Raw genomic sequence first — 20715 nt, 5'->3', positions numbered from 1 at the left:
GTGTAGCTAATTTTTCAGACGCGACTTGGCCACAAATGATAGCTCAACGAAGTGGCTTATCACGTGGACATTTATAGCAGCCAAATACTCTGGACGTGTGATGTTGATTCTAAATGTGCAGGGGAAAACCGGAGAGAGAGACACGCAAACACCAAATACACAGCAGGCGTCAGGGTCGGGATTGAACCCACGACCTCCTGTATACCAGGCGAGGTAGTTAACATCTCGTCAAAGTGGCGTGGGTACTCACGTCTTCACCAGCACGACCTGGGGGCCCAACGGGTCCAACAGGGCCGGTGGGACCCTGGGGGATTGGGAGAGAGAGAGTGGGGAACGCGTCAACACCACCATCACCAACGTCAACATCATTTTCAACATCAACATCATCAACATCATCACAAACATCGTCACCATCAACACCACCGTCATCATCTTCATCATCAACACCACCACCATCATCAACGTCATCGCCAACATCGTCACCATCAACAACCCCTATCGTCAACATCACTTATCTTCACCGTTAACACGAGTCACTGTCCTGAGACGTATTCGATTAACTAATCTACCCACTGGCCAATCACCGTCGCCAATGCCACGTGTGTGGCTATTTAAAATCGGGCGCGAGCCCTACACGGACCGAATTCAACCGTAAAGGACATTCCACGATTATTTTAATGCCAATGTCACATTCGAGGTTTTCTCTTCTGAAAGGCCCTTTGCAGTTCTGATATCCTCACACGCTTCGAGCACTGCCGCTCACGAGCGAAACCAGTGTGTGGGGGGTGGGGGGGGGGGATCCGGCGGAGCGGGCAAAACTCCCGGTTTTGAGACCGTGGGTTCAATCCTAGGCCGGGGGTCGACGCGGCCCATCGTCCGTTCTGGACGACCGATACGACAAAACGTCGCTTAGGTGAGCACCAAAATAAGCGTCGAACTGTCGCCAAAAAGGGAGGGCTGCCTCCGTGAAAACGCCGCTGGAGCTGCCAGGGGACACCGGCAAGAGGCGAGCGCCACCTCGACCGGCCCGCTGGGACTCGTGAACGCCGCCGGACAAATGGCACCTTGCCGGGGAACGGCCGAAACACACAAGGGCAGCGGTTTGCTCCCGGCGCTTGTTGTCCGACGGCGGGGGCCGTTCAACCGAAGTGGCAAGCGTGGAAATCTCACATGGCTAGCGAAACCTTCACGTCAAAGGGTATTTTTTATTTTTTTATCTGTTTTGCTTTTCGTCGCGTTGTGGCGACCCCAGAGTCACTCGTGCAAATGAGACTTATCCTAATCTCTTGGCTTCTCACCTAGTTGATAATAATAAGCACAGTCATCCATAATAGAGGGGATTTTTTTGGGTTAGATCGCGCAAATATATAAATGTGTCTTTAAAACGCGCCACCACCCGACACAGCCAACTAGTAAGGGGTTGTCACGTAAACAGAATGTGGCCATTTCGTCACTAGTACAGCACTAGTGTGTAGTGTATAGTGTAGTGTATAGTAGTGTATAGTGTAGCATACTAGTACAGCACCACCGGTTGTGTGTTGGAGAGCCAAGCCACAACGTTTACAATCTTGAGTACGACGTTTCGCCAGCAATTACAACGAGCTTCATCAGGCGACAGCCAGATTTGTGTAGAAGCCTACGTGTTAAAGTGAGCACAGTCGTTTGCCCGGTGTCGTCACATTTCAGAGACGATGACGCGAGGCCGAGGCCTGTGGCGATCCACATTACTCGGGTCCCAATGGCTTTGACGCGTGATGGGCATGAGCGTGGCCATGCACGTAGTGAGATGTGGGTTAACGGTCGCTGGCGGTGACTCACAGAGGCCCCTGGCTCTCCAGGCTCCCCTGGGGCTCCCGAAGATCCGGCTGGGCCCTGGCAGCGGCACCGAGAAAAAAAACGCATCGACATCAATGACAACACAAAAAAACCACAACCACCTTCGCAGAGCGCCTAAATAACGCAAGCGAGGGACGCCTGAACTAAAACGAAACTATTTTTTTTATTTTCCAAGGTAAGGCCCACTTACCAGCGGGGCACACCTGGGGGGAAAATACGGCGCATTTTTGCAAAAAACCTCCAATGGGAAAATATGGCGCATGTCAAAATTATCAAAATCTTATTTAAATGATAGCTATGGCCTGTCGTTGACAGGCACAGATGAAACTGACGATTTGTTTTCCATTCAGCTTCTTGTTGTCGAGCGCCACATGGGCATTATTTAGCCACGGATGCGCCGCCAAGTCCCAAGACTCCTCGCGACGAGGATCCTGCACTCGTTACGACCGCCCACAGCGGTTCAACGGCGACCGAGTGAGGTCGGTGCTCGCGGTGCGGAGACTTACCGAAGGGCCAGGCAGGCCAGGGGGTCCTCTGGGTCCCATGGGGCCCTGCAGAGATGGGTGGCGGGGTGGCAGGGGGGGGGGGGGAAGAAGGGGGGCGTGGGGGGCAGACGTGAGCAGTGGAACCCCAGAACCGTTTCACAGCTGATCCCAGCAAGCGGAGTAAAACGTTCGCGATGCATCTCGTTCCTTCACTGCGCCCTGAAGTCGTGCCGGATTAATTCACAACCATGCCAAAGAAACACTTAGATCGTTAAGCGACATGATATACAAATGTACGTTCACGGCGTTGAGTACGCTTCTTGAAAGGATATTTAAATATTTCATTCAAACTTGCCCTATGGATTTTCCAAACCATACGTGAATACGACTAATTATATGATATTTTACTCGTTAACAATAATGTTCACAGCCGTTTTCTCAATCCGCAAAAAATCTCCCCACGTCGTCGCTCGTTACTGACTTGACCCACGGCCGGAGGATCGAACTCGGGTTCCCATCGCTGTCAACCCATCACGGTCTACTCCGTATTCTCGTACAGGGAAATTGAGTGTCCACGTCCACACGGCGTTACAGCCGTTTCAATCGAGCGATCAGAATTCATGGCCGGTGAACCCCCAACAACGCGTCGGAGGCTTTGCTTTGCAGCGATTATTGAAAACGTTATTCGTCTTCAATGATTGGTTCATGGTGGTCGTCTTCATCACTCGCGTCTCTTCAATCACCCACTATCGTCGTCATCATTGTCGTTATCGTCGTGGAAAACTAAAAAAACCCATCGCTGTCAACCCATCACGCTTTAACCCCGTATTCTTTGTGCAGGGAAATTGAGTGTTCAGGTCCATACGGCGTACAGCAGTTGCAAGACGGGAAAACATTTTAATTTTGTCTGTTTGTTTGTGTTTCTCCCTCGTGATGGGACTTTTTAGGATGAACGTTTTGATTTATAAGTGACCAAATAATGTCTGAATTTGTCCGTGATAAGGTAGGGCACTGATGATAAGGGGGTTGACAGGTATGTGGACGAATCGTCTTATATTACACCACGTGGGGGAAGAGGGAAAACCGAAGCACCCCAAAAAAACTCCACGCGGTGGGCGGGGGGGGGGCGCCACGCTCTTAAGGGGACTTGGGGCTGTACGCCGTATGGACCTGAACACTCATCATCATTATCGTCGTCGTCATCATCATCGTCGTCGTCGTCATCGTCGTCGTCATCATCACCGTCGTCATCATCATCATCGTCGTCATCATCATCACCGTCGTCGTCATCATCATCGTCGTCGTCATCATCACCGTCGTCGTCATCATCGTCATCACCGTCGTCATCATCATCGTCGTCATTATCATCATCATCATCGTCGTTGTTGTCATCATCATCGTCGTCATCATCGTCGTCTACAACAGCCGTGAAGCCGACTCGCTGTGGCGCCGAGGCCGGCGGGACTCACGGGCGCGCCCGCCTCCGTCGACTCCGTCTTGAATCCGCCGCCCATCTGAGCTGCGTATGGCTGCGGCGGGACACAGGCGAGGGAACACGCACACACACACGCACACACACACACACGCACACACGCACACACACGCACACACACACACGCACGCGAACGCACGCACGCACACACACGCGCACACACACACAAACGCACACACACTCGTTATACACGGCGAGTGAGCGGCTCCGTCCACACACGCACACGCACCAACAAAGACCCCCCCGTATAGCCTGTAACAGACTGTTGGGGCAAGTGCTGTCAGCGAGTAGCACCTGTGAAGGTCGGCACGGCACACGAAGGGGGTGGGTGGGCAACACCACGCCCGGCCGCCTTTGCCTCCCCAGTGGTGATGTTTTACAGTTCACCACCAGGTACTCATTTGAGGCTAAGTCGACCTAGGGGGAGGCCCAGGACCGGCGACCCGGGGATCAAACTCGGGTCGCCGGATTCGTAGCGGGGCGCGCTAACCGCTACGCTAACACACACGCGAGCATGCACATACACACAAAGATAAAGGCAAAGATGCCCCATATAGCCTTAACAGACTGTAGGGGCAAGTGCTGTTAGTGAGCACCTATGAAGGCCGGAACGGTACACGAGGGGGTGGGTGGCCAGCACCACGCCCGACCGCCTTTGTCTCCCTAGTGGCAATGTTTACACACCGCACCAGGTACTCATTTGAGGCTGAGTCGACCTAGGGGAGGCCCGGTCCGGTTCAGATAATCGTCACTGGTGTTGACCGTGAGCGGGAATCGAACCTGGGTCGCCAGAGCCCGCACGGCAGCCTCAACCACGATAAATCAACTCCACGTTCAACTTCCTACAAGCAGCTGACGAGATGTTTTGTTTTGTGACCGAGTTATATCACGGTAACCGAAGCGCCAATCAAAGGCATCAACTGATTGACGTGATTTCGGTGCGTCGGCCAGGAGGGCCTCACTGAGAGTCTCGAGCCTCTTTTCAGGAGGTGTCCTGCATCAAAATGTTTGGCCAATTCCCTCCATGGATGGTACGGCGTGTGGGAGGACAGCAAACACCTCCACACACGTGGGAGTGGATAGCACAGATGGGTTCAGCACTCACATTTCGTATATCTCGATATGGGGATTCATCCCAAGCAACACTATACGATCTGGCGCAACAATAATTACTCCTATTGCACGGAGAGAGAGAGACAGCGAGGGAGAGACACGGGGAGAGAAAGAGAGCGAGAGACACAGAAAGCTTCACGAATTTGCGTGTCATCCTTGCGTAGGGTCCATGCTAATGTTCTCTGTATTGCCAGAGAGAGAGAGAGACATGGAGGGAGAGACACGGAGAGGGAGAGACCAGGAGAGAGCGAGAGACACGGAGAGTGAGAGGAGACAAGGAGAGGGAGAGACAAGGAGAGAGCGAGAGACAAGGAGAGGAAGAGACGGAGAGGGAGAGCGAGAGACACGGAGAGCGAGGAGACACGGAGAGGGAGAGGAGACACGGAGAGAGTGAGGAGACACGGAGAGGGAGAGACGGAGAGGGAGAGCGAGAGACACGGAGAGCGAGGAGACACGGAGAGGGAGAGGAGACACGGAGAGAGAGAAGAGACACGGAGAGAGCGAGGAGACGAGGAGAGAGCGAGAGACACGGAGAGAGTAAGGAGACACGGAGAGGGAGAGACGGAGAGGGAGAGCGAGAGACATGGAGAGTGAGGAGACACGGAGAGGGAGAGACAAGGAGAGAGCGAGACGGAGAGGGAGAGTGAGGAGACACGGAGAGAGCGAGGAGACAAGGAGAGAGAGAGAGAGTGAGAGACAAGAAGAGAGAGTGAGTAGACAAGGAGAGGGAGAGACACGGAGAGTGAGAGCGAGAGACACGGAGAGTGAGAGAAAAGGAGAGGGAGAGGGAGAGACAAGGAGAGAGAGTGAGTAGACAAGGAGAGAGAGAGTGAGGAGACACGGAGAGAGCGAGAGACACGGAGAGAGTGAGGGGACAAGGAGAGAGAGAGAGAGAGTGAGAGACAAGAAGAGAGAGTGAGTAGACAAGGAGAGGGAGAGACACGGAGAGTGAGAGCGAGAGACACGGAGAGCGAGGAGACAAGGGGAGAGAGACACGGAGAGTGAGAGACAAGGAGAGAGAGTGAGAGACAAGCAGAGAGAGAGAGGGAGAGACAAGGAGTGAGAGAGTGAGACAAGGAGAGAGAGTGAGGAGACAAGGAGAGAGAGTGAGAGACAAGGAGAGAGAGGGAGAGACAAGGAGTGAGAGAGTGAGATAAGGAGAGAGAGAGTGAGGAGACAAGGAGAGAGATACAAGGGGAGAGGGACACTGAGAGTGAGAGACAAGGAGAGAGAGTGAGAGACAAGGAGAGAGAGTGAGAGACAAGGAGAGAGAGAGAGACACGGAGAGTGAGAGACAAGGAGAGAGAGAGTGAGAGACAAGGAGAGACAGAGACAAGGAGAGAGAGTGAGAGACAAGGAGAGAGAGAGACAAGGAGATAGAGAGAGACACGTACCCCAACGGACTCCGGGTACGAAGGAACAGGAATCACCGGCCGCCTTTCATTCTCGGGCTGAGACGACAGCGAGACAAAGAAGTGGCAGCGTGAGTGGCACCACGAAGCTCGCCCGTGCTTCTCGTTCCGCGTTTTCCGCGATTTACCAAATCTCTTGCGACGCTCGCGAGCGCTCAACGTAACCCCAACTGCGGCACTGCGTGCGCCTGATCGAGGCGGGGGTGGTGGTGGTGGTGGGGGTGGTGGTGGTGGTGGGGGTGGTGGTGGGGGTGGTGGTGGTGGTGGTGGGGGTGGTGGTGGTGGTGGTGGGGGTGGTGGTGGTGGTTGTCAAAACGGCGGCTCTCACCGTTCCCCCCTAAAGGAAATTTTGACGCAAGACGGGTAACAATGGCCTATGTAATATGTAATCTGAGTAACAATAGACTATGTAATATGTAATCTGAGTAACAATAGACTATGTAATATGAGTAACAATAGCATATGTAATATGTAATCTGAGTAACAATAGCCTATGTAATATGTAATCTGAGTAACAATAGACTATGTAATATGAGTAACAATAGCATATGTAATATGTAATCTGAGTAACAATAGCCTATGTAATATGAGTAACAATAGCCTATGTAATATGTAATCTGAGTAACAATAGCATATGTAATATGTAATATGAGTAACAATAGCATATGTAATATGTAATATGAGTAACAATAGCCTATGTAATATGTGATATGAGTAACAATAGACTATGTAATATGTAATATGAGTAACAATAGCCTATGTAATATGAGTAACAATAGCCTATGTAATATGTAATATGAGTAACAATAGCCTATGTAATATGTAATATGGGTAACACTAGCCTATGTAATATGTAATCTGAGTAACAATAGCATATGTAATATGTGATATGAGTAACAATAGCCAATGTAATATGTAATATGAGTAACAATAGCCAATGTAATATGAGTAACAATAGCCTATGTAACATGTAATATGAGTAACAATAGCCTGACAATGGGGCACATCGAGAGCTGTGGTCCCTCTTCGGCTCTGAAAAAGGGCCATTGACCGAAACGTTATCCGGCAAAGTGGTACCCACCCCCCCTCCCCCCCAATAACCCGAGCACATCTGCGCACGTGGTGCAGAGGCAGTGTTGTCGCTTTTTAACAACCTGCAGCTTCCACTACTTCCTTCACGCACGCCCCGGCTCAATAACCCTCCCTAGCCTGTCGTCGTCATCATCACCTTGACAATATTAACTATGTTACCCTATTTGTATTTTTTTGTTATTTTTAAATTGTATCTTATAGGTTTTTCATATTCGATATTTATTCAATTTTATATACTTTAGCCCCTTGGTGTTAGTTAGACTTTGAACCCTTATTATAGTAAGACTTGTTTACCACTTATTTAAGATTTTAGATTCCTATATGTTGAATGTATGCACCATCCTGATTCTGATCGTCATCCGGCTACTCCCTGCTCCCAGCTACGACCAGAGCTAACTCAACCCCTACCACTACCCCTACTACTACCCCAAACATCACTACCACTACCCCAACCCCTACCACTATCGCTACCCTTACCACTACCCCTACCACTACCCCTACTACTACCCCAAACATCACTACCCCTAACACTACCCCTACTACTACCCCAAACACCACTACCCCTACCACTACCCCAACCCCTACCACTATCGATACCACTACCCCTATCACTACCCCTACTACTACCCCGAACATCACTACCCCTACCCCAATCCCTACCACTATCGCTACCCTTACCACTACCCCTATCACTACCCCTACTACTACCCCGAACATCACTACCCCTACCCCAATCCCTACCACTATCGCTACCCTTACCACTACCCCTATCACTACCCCTACTACTACCCCAAACATCACTACCCCTACCACTACCCCAACCCCTTTCACTATCGCTACCCCTATCACTACCCCTATCACAACCCCAACCCCTATCCCAACCCCTATCACTACCCCAAGCCCTCCTTAACCTCTCCCGCCTGTCCTGTCACTATAACGACACCACCAACACTTTTAATAACAACCCCACGCTCTACTCTTTAGTATTTCAGCCAAGATCATCTCGTGTGCATTGTAAATCTATATATAGTAAATGTGTATATAGTAAATTTATATGTAATACATCCATATATAGTAATTCTGTATGTAGTAATTATGTTTATAGTACAACTATATGTAGTAAATCTACATATAGTAAATCTATCTGTAGTATATAGTAAATCTATATATAGTAAATCTGTATATAGTAAATCTATAGGTAGTAGATAGTAAATCTATATATCGTAAATATGTATATAGTTAATCTATATATAGTACATATGTATATCGTAAATGTATATAGTAAATGTATATATAATAAATCTATATATTGTAAATATGTATACAGTAAATATATATATAGTAAATCTAGATGAGATAAGGGACGAGCGGGAGAGGCGGTGTTCACCTGCTTGGGGACGGGTGGCCGACCGGGACGGCGAGGATTCGCCTTGCCCCCACGTGCCGGTTTCACCTGCTCACGTGCACGGCACGGACACGCGCCGACACCACGCAGTCAGCCACCGCGCGCCCCGCCGAAGTCGTTAGCCGGCACCACCACGTCACGCCGTTAGCCGCCAATCGCGATGGACTTAGCAAATCGTCACAGATGAGAGGCAATATGGCCAGCGAGGGTGGTGCGTTACGAACGAGTGACTTCAACGGAAAGCGAGCCGATCCCCGCAATATCCCCCGTACGAGTATTACGATCGATCGTTCACGGCCTGTGACCCCCACAGCCGAAGCGGGGACCTGATTCCGCGATCGCAAGAAAGCGCCGCTTTGCGTGCCAAAAGCAAGCGGCGTCGACGCCGTGGAGATCGCTCGCGGGCGTCTTGGTGCGGCCGCGGTGGAGGGGATGCCCAGTCGTAACCCCCCAGGACGCAGGAAGGTTGCTTTCCCAGCCACGGGGCATTTGTTCCGCCGGGTTAGAGCATCCATCCGTGCCGTCGAGGGGACCCACAATCGGGAATATTCCGTAAAGCGTGAGTTTGAAAGAGCCGTGCTTCCGGTGTGAGCTCTCACGCCGCTCGCCGGTCGACCGCGCGGTCCTAACTTGGTCCCGGCCGACGGACCGACCCGGCGTCTAACCCGCTCGCCGCTAACCCTAAGCGGGGGGGGGGGGGGGGGGTGGGGTGTGTGTGTGTGGGGGTTACTAATAGGGGAACAAAATGGTTTGTTCCCCTTGGGGAGAAACCATTCGTGGTGGGGAGGAGAAACTATTCGTTGGGGGGTGGGGGGGGAGAAACTATTTGTAGGGGGGTGGGAGAAGGGAGAAATTATTCGTGGGGGGTGGGGGGGAGAAACTATTCTTTGGGGGGGGGGAACTATTATGGGGGGAGAAGGGAGAAACTATTCTTTGGGGGGGGGGACTATTCGTGGGGGGGAGAAGGGATAAACTATTCGTGGGGGGTGGGGGGGGAGAAACTATTCGTGGGGGGGGAACTATTCGTGGGGGGGAGAAGGGATAAACTATTCGTGGGGGGTGGGGGGGGGGAGAAACTATTCGTGGGGGGGGGAACTATTCGTGGGGGGGAGAAGAGAGAAACTATTCGTGGTGGGGGGGAAGAGAGAAACTTCGTGGGGGGAGGAGTATTCGTGGAGGGGGGGAAGGGAGAAACTATTCGTGGAGGGGGGGAAGAAACTATTCGTGGAGGGGGGGGGGGGGAGGGAGAAACTATTCGTGGTGGTAGTGGTGGGGGGGGGGGGGGTCTGGTATGTGCTGCTCCTGCAGGTCTCGGCCTGGCCGACAGCAGGGCCCGGCCCGGCGTCTCCAGCCAGGATCGCCGCTCTCACCTCCACCTTGGGCTCTTCCGTGAGTTGAAGCTGCGCCCCAAAAAGACACGAGAGACGTCGGCGGAGGTTAGAAGGGAACCGGCCGCGCAAGAATTACGCGGCTTTTTGTTGTTTTTTTTGCACGATATGTGCGCGTGCAATATCTTACGTGTGTCTCTTCGTGTCTCTGTGGGTTCACGATTTTGTCCATAGTTTGAGCTGCGTGGCCGAAATCAAAATACCGTGGGCTTGCCTTTAACGTATCGCTATGGATCTCTATTGGCCTCTGTGTATCTCTATGGCAATCTATGTATCTATAGATGAGTATGTATCTCTATGGGTCTTTGTGTTTAACCCCACGAGTCTCTGTGTGCCTCTTTTACTCGATTGGGTCCAGAGTTTGGGCTGCATGGCCACAATCGCACTCCAGTAACTTGCCTTTAATGTAATATATTTGGGTCTCTATGCGTATTACGACGGGTCTCTATGCATCTCTGCGGGTCTCTGTGGCTGTGTAATCCTTCAACAACGGGCGGCACCCTCAAATCGGCGGCCTTCATTCGAGCGCATCTTTCGGATGCTGCGCATTGCAGAAGGGCGCTGCGTCAGGCAGACGCACATGGGGATCACGTACCTTGGCAGCTCCGTTTTCTGAAACACAAAGAGAAGCAGAGACCTGTGTCAGACTAAAAGGAGACGAATAATTGGCACAGTTGGCTACGTACGGTGCGAAAGATATTCGACACACGCACATACACCGCACCTCCGATTGGCACGGTTGGTTAGGTATGGTGCAAAATAAGTTAAACATTCAAACATACGCCGCACCTCTGGCTAGCACCGTTGGCTACGTACGGTGTGACGAAGGTTCGACAAACGTACATTTATATTGCAGATCCAAGTTTCAAGTTTCATTCATTACGTATAGCCCTGTGAGCCATGCGGCTCTTAAGATCCAGCAGATGTCACGCGCGTTCAGCCTCGATGGCCGTGCATACCGAGTGGCTTGCACACGACTTTGACCGATCGCTTACACCGCAAGTTACCATTGCGTCCGATGTTCCCATTTCCTTTCATTTTGGAATTGCCTGGGCCGCTTTAACCGTTGTCGGCGCGGAGAAACGTCCTCGACCGCTTGAAACTCATCGAGAAGGCGCAGCAAAATGCCGATGCGACGCTCCCAGGAACTGATCTGCAAACCCTGCCAGAAGCGCTACGGGAGTCACATCGTAATTGTCTGCGTGCTAACGCTAGCCCGATCAGCGGGATAAGGAGCGTGTATGCCAACCCGTGGTGTCATTGAGGTTCGCGGCTGGCTGTGATGATAAGTATTTAACGAGCGGTGACTAACGCTGCCTTGGAAGGCATCTCGCTGGGAGACCAAGATCAAGGAACACACGATACAGGAGGGAACACAGGATCGTGGGACGCGCAATACAAAGAGGGGCTCAGGATCAATTTGCGTCGTTCTCCCCCAGGGCTCCCTTGCAAAAAAAAAAGCACCGGAGTCTTGAGACTCAGCGAGGCCTTCCTGGGTCGGACAAAGCGGAATTTTGACATCAAGTAAGTGTCTCTGCTGGCACCATGGCCACACAACGTGTGACGGTGGCCTGTCACCGCCTCATGTCAAATGGCAGAACCCACATCGGTGACGGGAGAGAGCGGGGGTGGGGGGCGGGTTAGGGGTCGGCGGGTGCAGTTACCGTCGCCGCAGATGGGGCAGCACTCCCCCTCGGGGATGACGGGGTTGGCGCAGTCCATCAGGTCCTCGCAGATGAGGTCATCGCACAAGATGTTGCCATTGTCGCAGACGCAGAGGGTGCACGGTTCGGACTTCCACACGTCCTTGTTGTCGTGCAGCTGCCCGATCTCGTCCTCACAGCTCCCGACTGCTCGCGCCGTGACGCACAACGGGAGAGGAGAGCGGAGCGTCACACAACGCCACGGTCACACCACGACCATCACGGGACCCCGGGGGGGGGGGGGTGGGGGGTCACACAACGCCACGGTCACACCACCACCACCACGAGACCCCGGGGGGGGGTCACACAACTCCACGGTCACACCACCACCACCACGAGACCCAGAGACCGCACACGAGAGTGATATGCTGCCGAGGGCCTGCTCCAGTGTTGTAGCTATGAAGGGGGTGGCAGGCGGTGCAAGTGCACAAGAGGAGCCCACAGGCCGGATAGGACTCAGGCCCCTTAGAGTGGGGCACCACTGGGCAGGGTGGTTGGCACTTCAATGCTTGCACCAGGGCCTGTGCCAACCGCACTGCACCACTGTCACGGACTCACACGGAGATCCATAGACTGATGCAGAGATCCTGAGACTCACACGGAGATCCATAGACTGATGCAAAGATCATGAGACTCACACGGAGATCCATAGACTGATGCAGAGATCCTGAAGACTCACACGGAGATCTCTTGGAGCTGCATAGATTATTAAACTGGGTTTGTCAACTAATGTAGCGGGAACGGGTCGATGGTTTCAGATTGGTCACCGGTGACTCGTATACAGATTGCTTCAAAATATGTTTAACTCTTCTGCGAATTTGCAACAACAACAACACCACCACACGAAAAGCGCCTCCCGGCTCTGGAGATCACTCGGAGAAGATTCCAGGCCACGTGTTGACAACGCTGGCGAACAAGTGGGAGACTCTTTGACTTTTTGAAGCTATTAACATTACATTTGTTATCATGTTACAGTGTATCATCCGTTCTTTTCCCATTAGAAACGATAGTCCCATATAAGTGTTAAAACAAATATTTAAGCACCCTGTATTTACGCAGCGGCCCACGGGCTTACGAAGCAACACACGGATAAGTTTGGGCTTGCTACCGAGAATAGTGCAGGCGGTGCAACTACACCGAAGGACCCCCCCCCCCCCCCCCCACGGGCTGGAAGGGCCCAGCTACCGGGCTTTGAAGCGGGCGTGGGGGAGGGATATTCAAAGAGGGGGCGCCAACTCGCGGCTATGCCACCGCTGTTCGAAGGCACGAACAAACCAGCCACCCACCACGGCCACAGCCTGCTCGTGCCCGGCGCCTGCAAGCTGCTAATCTCGGCGGTCGTCGATGCCCAAGAACTGTGACCGTAACGGTGATTGCTCTTGAGGGTCTTGTTGCTCAAGACGCGTCGGGGGTGACCTCACCCCCGTGCGAATGACGGGGGTGAGGTCACGGCATCGAGGGTTAGCGAGCAACGGTTTGGCTGCGTGCGGTGCGCGAGAAGTTGGACCGTGCATACGGAGCGATTGCGTAATTTTGTTTTTAAGAGGCAGAGAGGGCAAGAGGAAGGGGTGGTGGTGGTGGGGGGTGGTCGAAGGTCAAGATGATAACTATGACAGCTGTACCTAATCACGTTGCTGCTGCGGTTGCAGAGATTTGACTCGCAAATCAAAAAAGTGTGTGAGTTGAAATCCTGGTTCGTGGGGGCGGGGCGGGGCGTAGGGGAGGGTGGTGACTCAATCCATCATCCCACTGGAGTTGATGAAAATGAGAAGCCCAAAGTTCGTGAGAAGTTAGCAACCGTCACGATGGCTGACGCTTTACTCTGGCGAGTTGCTACACCGTTTCAGGGGGGGGGGGGGGGGTCCTGGAGGAGTTTGCGGATTCCTCACCGCAGGATGAATAAAGATTCCGATTATGAATTAAGCGGAGAGACTTCGGCCTTTCTGGTGACTTTGCTTCGGAGCAACAACAAAAGTCACTGAGGGCCTCGTGAATCTCTTTTCTACAATGGGGTACACATTTAAAGCTCTTTTATATTTGACGACAGCAATAATACTAGTAACAGTAAAACATTAAATTTAACACGTAGGCTTTCGCGGCCAATATTCATAATACAGATTGGGAGGTTATATCGCGTAAATATTAATGCGTCTTTAAACCCGCCACCAGCCGACACAGCACAACTAGTAAAGGTTTGTCACGTAAACAAAGCGTGCCAATTCGTTACTAGTACAGCACCACCGCTGTGTTGCAGAGGAAACCCACAACATTTACCGTGACGTTTCGCTGGTGATTACAACAGCAACTAGCATCATCAGGTGACGGCCAGAATTGTGAAGAAATCCATGGTGATGTCATCGCTGTGGGTCTATCACGTGCGAAGAACAGAGAGAGGGGTTAACGTAGTCATATAAGTTACAGTGGATCATGCCGATCTAGGAATATGCCGTACCCTATTATTGGTTGAGTTATTCACAGTTAATCAACATACATAATGTATGCTCATCACAATGTATGTGCAGTACCTATTATTGGTTGGGTTATTCACAGTTAATCAACATACATAATGTATGCTCATCACAATGTATGTGCAGTACCTATTATTGGTTGGGTTATTCACAGTTAATCAACATACATAATGTATGCTCATCACAATGTATGTGCAGTACCTATTATTCCCTATACTTTGCACTCCTGTCATGTGTGTTTCCTGTTTGCTGTTGTAACGTTCTGACCTCGTGCCCGGGGCAATTAATTGGATCCTCCACTCACCCACAATACCCCCCCCCCCAAAACAAAGGGATCCTAACGCGCTCTCGGCTGATCGATCGATCGTCGATCCGATCGATCAATCCGGCAGCCCCCCCCCAACGCTCCCGACTCGCCACCTCTCTGCCCCCCCCCCCCCTCCTGGTTCTCTCAAAAGTGTTTTACGCCACCGCTCGACCTGGAGGGCTTCCCGATTCGCCACGTGGCCAGGGAGAGGCGTTGTTCTCTGCCCTCGTGACTACTGCTGTCCGCTTCACCAGTCCGTAACGACGGAGGCCCTGGTCTATCCACCGCTGGACGAAGGGCGTAGGAGGAATCCGATGAGCTGTAAAGCTCTTCCCCCCCCCCCAAGGATGTCCTGTCGGGGCGCGTCAGAACTCTGTCATGTCGCCGTCCCCCCCCCCCCCGACTGGCTGGCGAAGGGCGCAGTACAAGTGTGTTTGATGATACTAACGACATCGATGCTGCTGAGGATGATGATGCTGAGGATAATGGTAGTAGTGACACATTACCATATCTGTCAACCCCTGATCAGTGCCCTACCTTATTACAGACCAATTAAGACCTTATTGGTCGCCCCGTGCCCCTTATAAATCTCAAAGTTCCATCCTACAAAGTCGAATCACAAGGGAGAAACACAAACAAATAGACAAAACACATTTTTGTTGCCCGTCTTGCAACGGCTGTACCCGCCGTATGGACCTGAAAACTCAATTTCCCTGCACAAGAATACGGGGTTAAACCGTGATGGGTTGACAGCGATGGGTTTTTGTTTTCCACGACGATAACGACAATGATGACGACGATAGTGGGTGATTGAAGAGACGCGAGTGATGAAGACGATGACCATGAACCAACAATTGAAGACGAATAACGTTTTCAATTAGTGCTGCGAAGCAAAGCCTCCGGCGCGTTGTTGGGGGCCCACCGACCACGAATTCTCACCGCTCGATTTCTCGAAGCGGAATCCCAGTGGCCGGGGGAGCGTTCTCACGAATATCGCCCCCGTTCATGCACAGCGCACCAATGGTACCGCCAGCAAGGCCACTTTACCTGGCTCTACCCCCCCCCCCCAACCCCTAGCCCTGAGCTGGCACGTATGTACGTTGAACTTCTTTCGCACCCTACGTAGCCAACCGCGCTAATCGAAGTCGATGTGTGTGGCGGGGGGGGGGGGACAACAAAATAAACGCACAAGAGGCAGTTCTGAAGAAATGAGTTTGTCAATCGAGAGGACGATTTTAAATCGCGTAGCTCTCAGCGGCTTCCGAATGTCGGTGGGAAGAACGTTCCAGACGGCCGCGGAAGCGCAACCTGAATGCGCGCGGTGCGGTGACCCGACTTTTTTTCGATGGCCAGCAGCCAACAAGCGGCTGCACTTGATAGCTGCTACAATTAGCACCTCCGATTAGCGCGGTTGGCTACGTACGGTGCGATGGAAAAATACAGAGAGTGCGCAGAGGTCTCCCTGCAAAAAAAACACGAGACTTCTGGATCCCAATTGGGGCTCTCGGCTGGGCTTACATTAACGATGCCGTTCTACATCGGATCAGAGACAATGCTATCCCTGGGGGACCATAGATTAAATGAGCAACATCTGAAAATATAAATAAATCAATAAAAAACATAACTTCCAGCCGTTTGTCAATCCACCGCTGTATGAAGGCCTTACCCAGTGCCGTGTTGGTTATGGTGGCTTAGTTGACCATACTTTACCACGCTGGTCAGTGCAGGCTGGTGAAGCCGTGGGTAAGTGGGTGTGGGCACCTAGGACCAGTTGAGGTATAAAACTATGAAAACATATTGTAGGTTTTTTTTACCCGGTAAGGCCCCACTTAGCTATGTAGCTCTTCTTTCGGAAGCGACCTGGAAATCACAAATGATAGCTCAACGAAGTCGCTTATCATTTGGAAATTAATAGCAGCAGCCAATTACTCTAAACGTGTGACGTTGATTCGAAATGTGGCGGGGAAAACCCGCAGGGCTCAGAAAAAAAAATCCACGCGATCACAACGAGAGAGAGAGACACCGCAAACTCCAAATATACAGCTGGTGTCAGGGTTTGGGATCGAGCCCACGACCTCCTGTACACCATGCGAGGTAGTTAACATCTCCTAGCCACCGTTATGATGACGAGAGAGAGATAGACACCGCAAACTCCAAATATACAGCAGGCGTCAGGGTTTGGGATCGATCCCACGACCTCCTGTATACCAGGCGAGGTAGTTAACATCTCCTAGCCACCGTGATGATGACGCGAGAGAGATACCGCAAACTCCAAATATACAGCAGGCGTCAGGGTTTGGGATCGAGCCCACGACCTTCTGTATACCAGGCGAGGTAGTTAACATCTCCTAGCCCCCGTGATGATGACGAGAGAGAGAGACACGCAAACCCCAAATAGACAGCAGGCAGGCGTTAGGGTTTGGGATCGAGCCCACGACCTCCTGCACACCAGGGTTGACTGACGTCGACCGCGATCTGAAAATTCAACTCGGGTGGGCGGGTTCGAAGCACAGTGCGCTATTCCACTCCGCCACCAACTCCTCGACCCCCGAAGACATCCGCGTCGCCTATCGCGGTGGGATCACCCAGGTGGGACGCGCCGATATTCGTTGTCTGCAAGCGGTCAGCCACAGACGACGATCGGCAGTGAGGCAGGGAAGGGTCGGGGACAACTGCCGGAGGTGAACCAGGGAAGCATCGGCGAGGAACATTCGGCACGACTGCCCCGAACTGCAGTGGTGGGGTACCAGTGAGCAACGCTGCATTGTTGTTCACTTACGGTGGAGAACTTAATTGTGATAGGAGGAGGATGATGGTGATGATGATGATGATGATCATGTCGACGATCCCAATATTAGCTTCGGAAATCTGATGAGAAACGTCGGGCGCGATGGTGAACACGAGGACGGGAGACCACGCGGTTGGACCGTGTGTGAGACAACTCGCTTGCGCAGAGCTGTAAAGGCAACACGAAAATAGGGCCGTTCGACATTTAATAGAGCGGTGAGATTGCGATGGCTGCTTCAGCAAATAATCGCAGGTCAATTGGCACAGCGGTCAACCCCTTATCAGTGCCCTAGCTTATTGCAGACCAATTCAGAACTTATTGGTCACCCCGTGCCCCTTATAAATCTCAACGTTCATCCTACAAAGTCCCACCACAAGGGAGAAACACAAACAAATAGACAATCTCCACCACTACACTCACCACTCGTACACTCACCACTACATACCTGTCAACCCCTTATCAGTGCCCTACATTATTACAGACCAATTCAGAACTTATTGGTCACCCCGTGCCCCATATAAATCTCAACGTTCATCCTACAAAGTCCCATCACAAGCGAGAACAACAAATATACAACAAAAACCTATATTTTGTTGCCCGTACTGAAACGGCTGTACGCCGTAATGACCTGAACACTCAATTTCCCTGTACAAGAATACAGAGTAAACCGTGATGGCTTGGCAGCGATGTCTTCAGAAGGGCAATTGTGCATCTGCAATAGCGATGATCAGAGACACCATCACGTCCCAACAACGCGGCTGAATTCCTGGGTTCAGAAGATAGCCCGAATCTCCACGATGATAACAGCCGCTTATCACATTGAAACAACATTGAACAAACGTTTTACAATTTCCCTGTACAAGAATACGGAGCAAACCGTACGGTTGGACACGGCATGCATTGACTTAAGCGCAACAATTTTAACCCCGCCGCAGACAGCCTACCGATTAGTCGTGTTGCGATTAGTCATGCGCATCGCGATGAATCAAACGATCAAAATATAATTAACTTTGATTTGAAGCTTTCCCGACTGCAGGAATCGATACTCTTTGGTTCTTTCGGTAAAGTCACGTAGGTAGAAAAATAATGAAACAAAATTAATAATAATACGTAATGACATAATAATTTATCATTCTTTTATTTTGTATTATTACGTGACTTTACCGAAAGCACCACAGAGTAATTAACTTTATTGTTGATGCCGCCACGGTGGAAAATTCGAGCGCATTCTATAATTGCGCTCATCCTAATCGTGACCTTGATTGGGAACGGACGAGGAATCCGATGAGCTATGAAGCTCTTTTGATTCACAGGTGTCCAGTAGGGCCACGGGAGTCAGAAAGTTACAGCAACAAATTTAATTGCACCGACGTGAGTGTATGGGAAAGCTAAGAAAGTCACACTAAATGAATTAATATATTGATATAAATACATAAACAACTATACGAAATAGCTAAAAGTGTATAAACTCGTGTGATGTATAATTGGTGTTTGCTTTGGAGGTTATTCGCTCACGTAGAGCGGCGGTTGGCAAACCGAAATAACAACAAGTGTCCAATGTTTATAAATCGGTAACAAATACGCCTCGCGTGACACTCACGAGCCGATATCATGCATTATTATAGGCGTTCTGTCATGCCCAAAGCGTTAAATAATTAATCGCACATTCAATCAAAATATGTTTTTGTTAAGAAGGGACCATTGCTTAAAAATAAATTAAATGTAAACTAGAGTGCTGAATGCCTTGATACGAAGTTTATCAGCGGAGCAAGGTGCACGTCACATATGACCGCGCCATCAAATCCAAATAACTTTTATTTTGAAATCGCGAAAGTTAAAACTATTTATGTCTTGCAGGGAGAACAAAAAAAACGAATAATAATTCGCACCTTTGCCGTTATAACGAAACGAGCGTGACGATTCTTCCAGCGTTCATTCCGAATCGAAACTCAAAACTCCCAGTCTCAATGGACTCGCTTCTCTTACTAGAACCACAATAAAAAATATATATAAACAGGCGATCTGTGCCAAGCCACACCGGTGGGCGCATGCCAACCCAAGCGACATATCCCAACAGAAAACACACACACACGCGCACGACATCTTCCAACAGAAGACCACACACACGCGCACGTGATATCTTCCAACAGAAGAACACACACACACACACGCGCACGACATATCTTTCAACAGAAGAACACACACACACACGCACGACATATCTTCCAACAGAAGAACACACACGACATCTTCCAACAGAAGAACACACGCGCACGACATCTTCCAACAGAAGAACACACACGCGCGCGACATCTCCGAACAGAATAACACACAGACACACACGCGCACGCGACATCTCCCAACAGAAGAACACACAGACACACACGCGCACGACATCTCTCAACAGAAGCACACACACACGCACGCGTGACATCTCCCAACAGAAGAACGCACACAGACACACACGCCCGCACGACATCTCTCAACAGAAGCACACACACACGCACGCGTGACATCTCCCAACAGAAGCACACACACAGACACACAAAGATACGCACACGCACGCGCAAACCCATAAACAATGCAAAGTTCGACTCACGGGGTGCATCGTCTTGACATCTCACAGTGGCGGCCAATAACGCTTGCACCGCCAGCAGCCAAAAGGTCCTCGGGATCATCGTGCTCAGGCGTGAGCGACACAAAGGGGGTCACAGACACGCAGCAGCAGCAGCAGAGACCGTGTTGCACAGACGTCCTCAATATTTCACGCGCGCATTAAAGAGTCCCACTGGGAAGAGGGATTGTTTAACGGGTTCGCTCCTGACGCTGCTGCCGCCACCGGGAGGTGGTGATTGGGGTCGGGACGGGGGGGGACTGCCACGGTAAACTGGCAGCGGTCGACGAGTCCCTCTTCGCAGACGCTGTGGCGCGCTGCTTCAATCGCTTACGACTTTAAGAATGCCGCCCCCTTCGCCTTTATGGCGATGCTGCTCCGCCCCGAGCCTCTGAGTGGTGGAGGAGGCGCGCTCCCCCCACGCCAATTTGTAATCCGAGCGGACGACACCCGCAGAGAGGGTGGTGGTGATGGTAGTGGTGGTGGTGGCACTCACTGCGGTGATGAACCCTCCCCCCTCCAACGCCTATCCCACCAAACACCCCCCCCCCCACCCGCCGTGTAGCCTGTAACAGACTGTTGGGGCAAGTGCTGTTAGCGAGTAGCCACCTA

At 51.4% G+C, this 20715-nt stretch overlaps 1 protein-coding gene and 1 pseudogene across 1 annotated transcript in view; both read right to left on the bottom strand.

Moving 5' to 3' along the window:
* Nucleotides 1-20451, bottom strand: part of LOC116954710 (uncharacterized) — a 58458-nt gene extending 38007 nt beyond the window's left edge. The window contains exons 1-10 of the mRNA XM_032975417.2: nucleotides 20089-20451; nucleotides 11888-12073; nucleotides 10819-10835; nucleotides 10206-10235; nucleotides 8818-8883; nucleotides 6321-6377; nucleotides 3791-3850; nucleotides 2343-2387; nucleotides 1819-1872; nucleotides 251-304 (exon numbers count right to left, since the gene is read on the bottom strand). Coding sequence (XP_032831308.1) covers nucleotides 251-304; nucleotides 1819-1872; nucleotides 2343-2387; nucleotides 3791-3850; nucleotides 6321-6377; nucleotides 8818-8883; nucleotides 10206-10235; nucleotides 10819-10835; nucleotides 11888-12073; nucleotides 20089-20167 — 648 coding nt within the window. The 5' untranslated portion in view covers nucleotides 20168-20451. The remainder of the gene's footprint in view (nucleotides 1-250; nucleotides 305-1818; nucleotides 1873-2342; nucleotides 2388-3790; nucleotides 3851-6320; nucleotides 6378-8817; nucleotides 8884-10205; nucleotides 10236-10818; nucleotides 10836-11887; nucleotides 12074-20088) is intronic.
* Nucleotides 5046-5117, bottom strand: LOC116954827 (U6 spliceosomal RNA; annotated as a pseudogene).
* Nucleotides 20452-20715: the final 264 nt, after the last annotated feature.

The sequence above is a fragment of the Petromyzon marinus genome, chromosome 56 (genome assembly GCF_048934315.1).
Source record: "Petromyzon marinus isolate PM22_M1 ecotype Great Lakes invasive population chromosome 56, UKy_Petmar_22M1.pri1.0, whole genome shotgun sequence".
NCBI classification, from domain to species: domain Eukaryota; kingdom Metazoa; phylum Chordata; class Hyperoartia; order Petromyzontiformes; family Petromyzontidae; genus Petromyzon; species Petromyzon marinus.
Note: the sequence above shows the minus strand (reverse complement) of the source record. Positions and strands in the feature narration are given on the sequence as shown.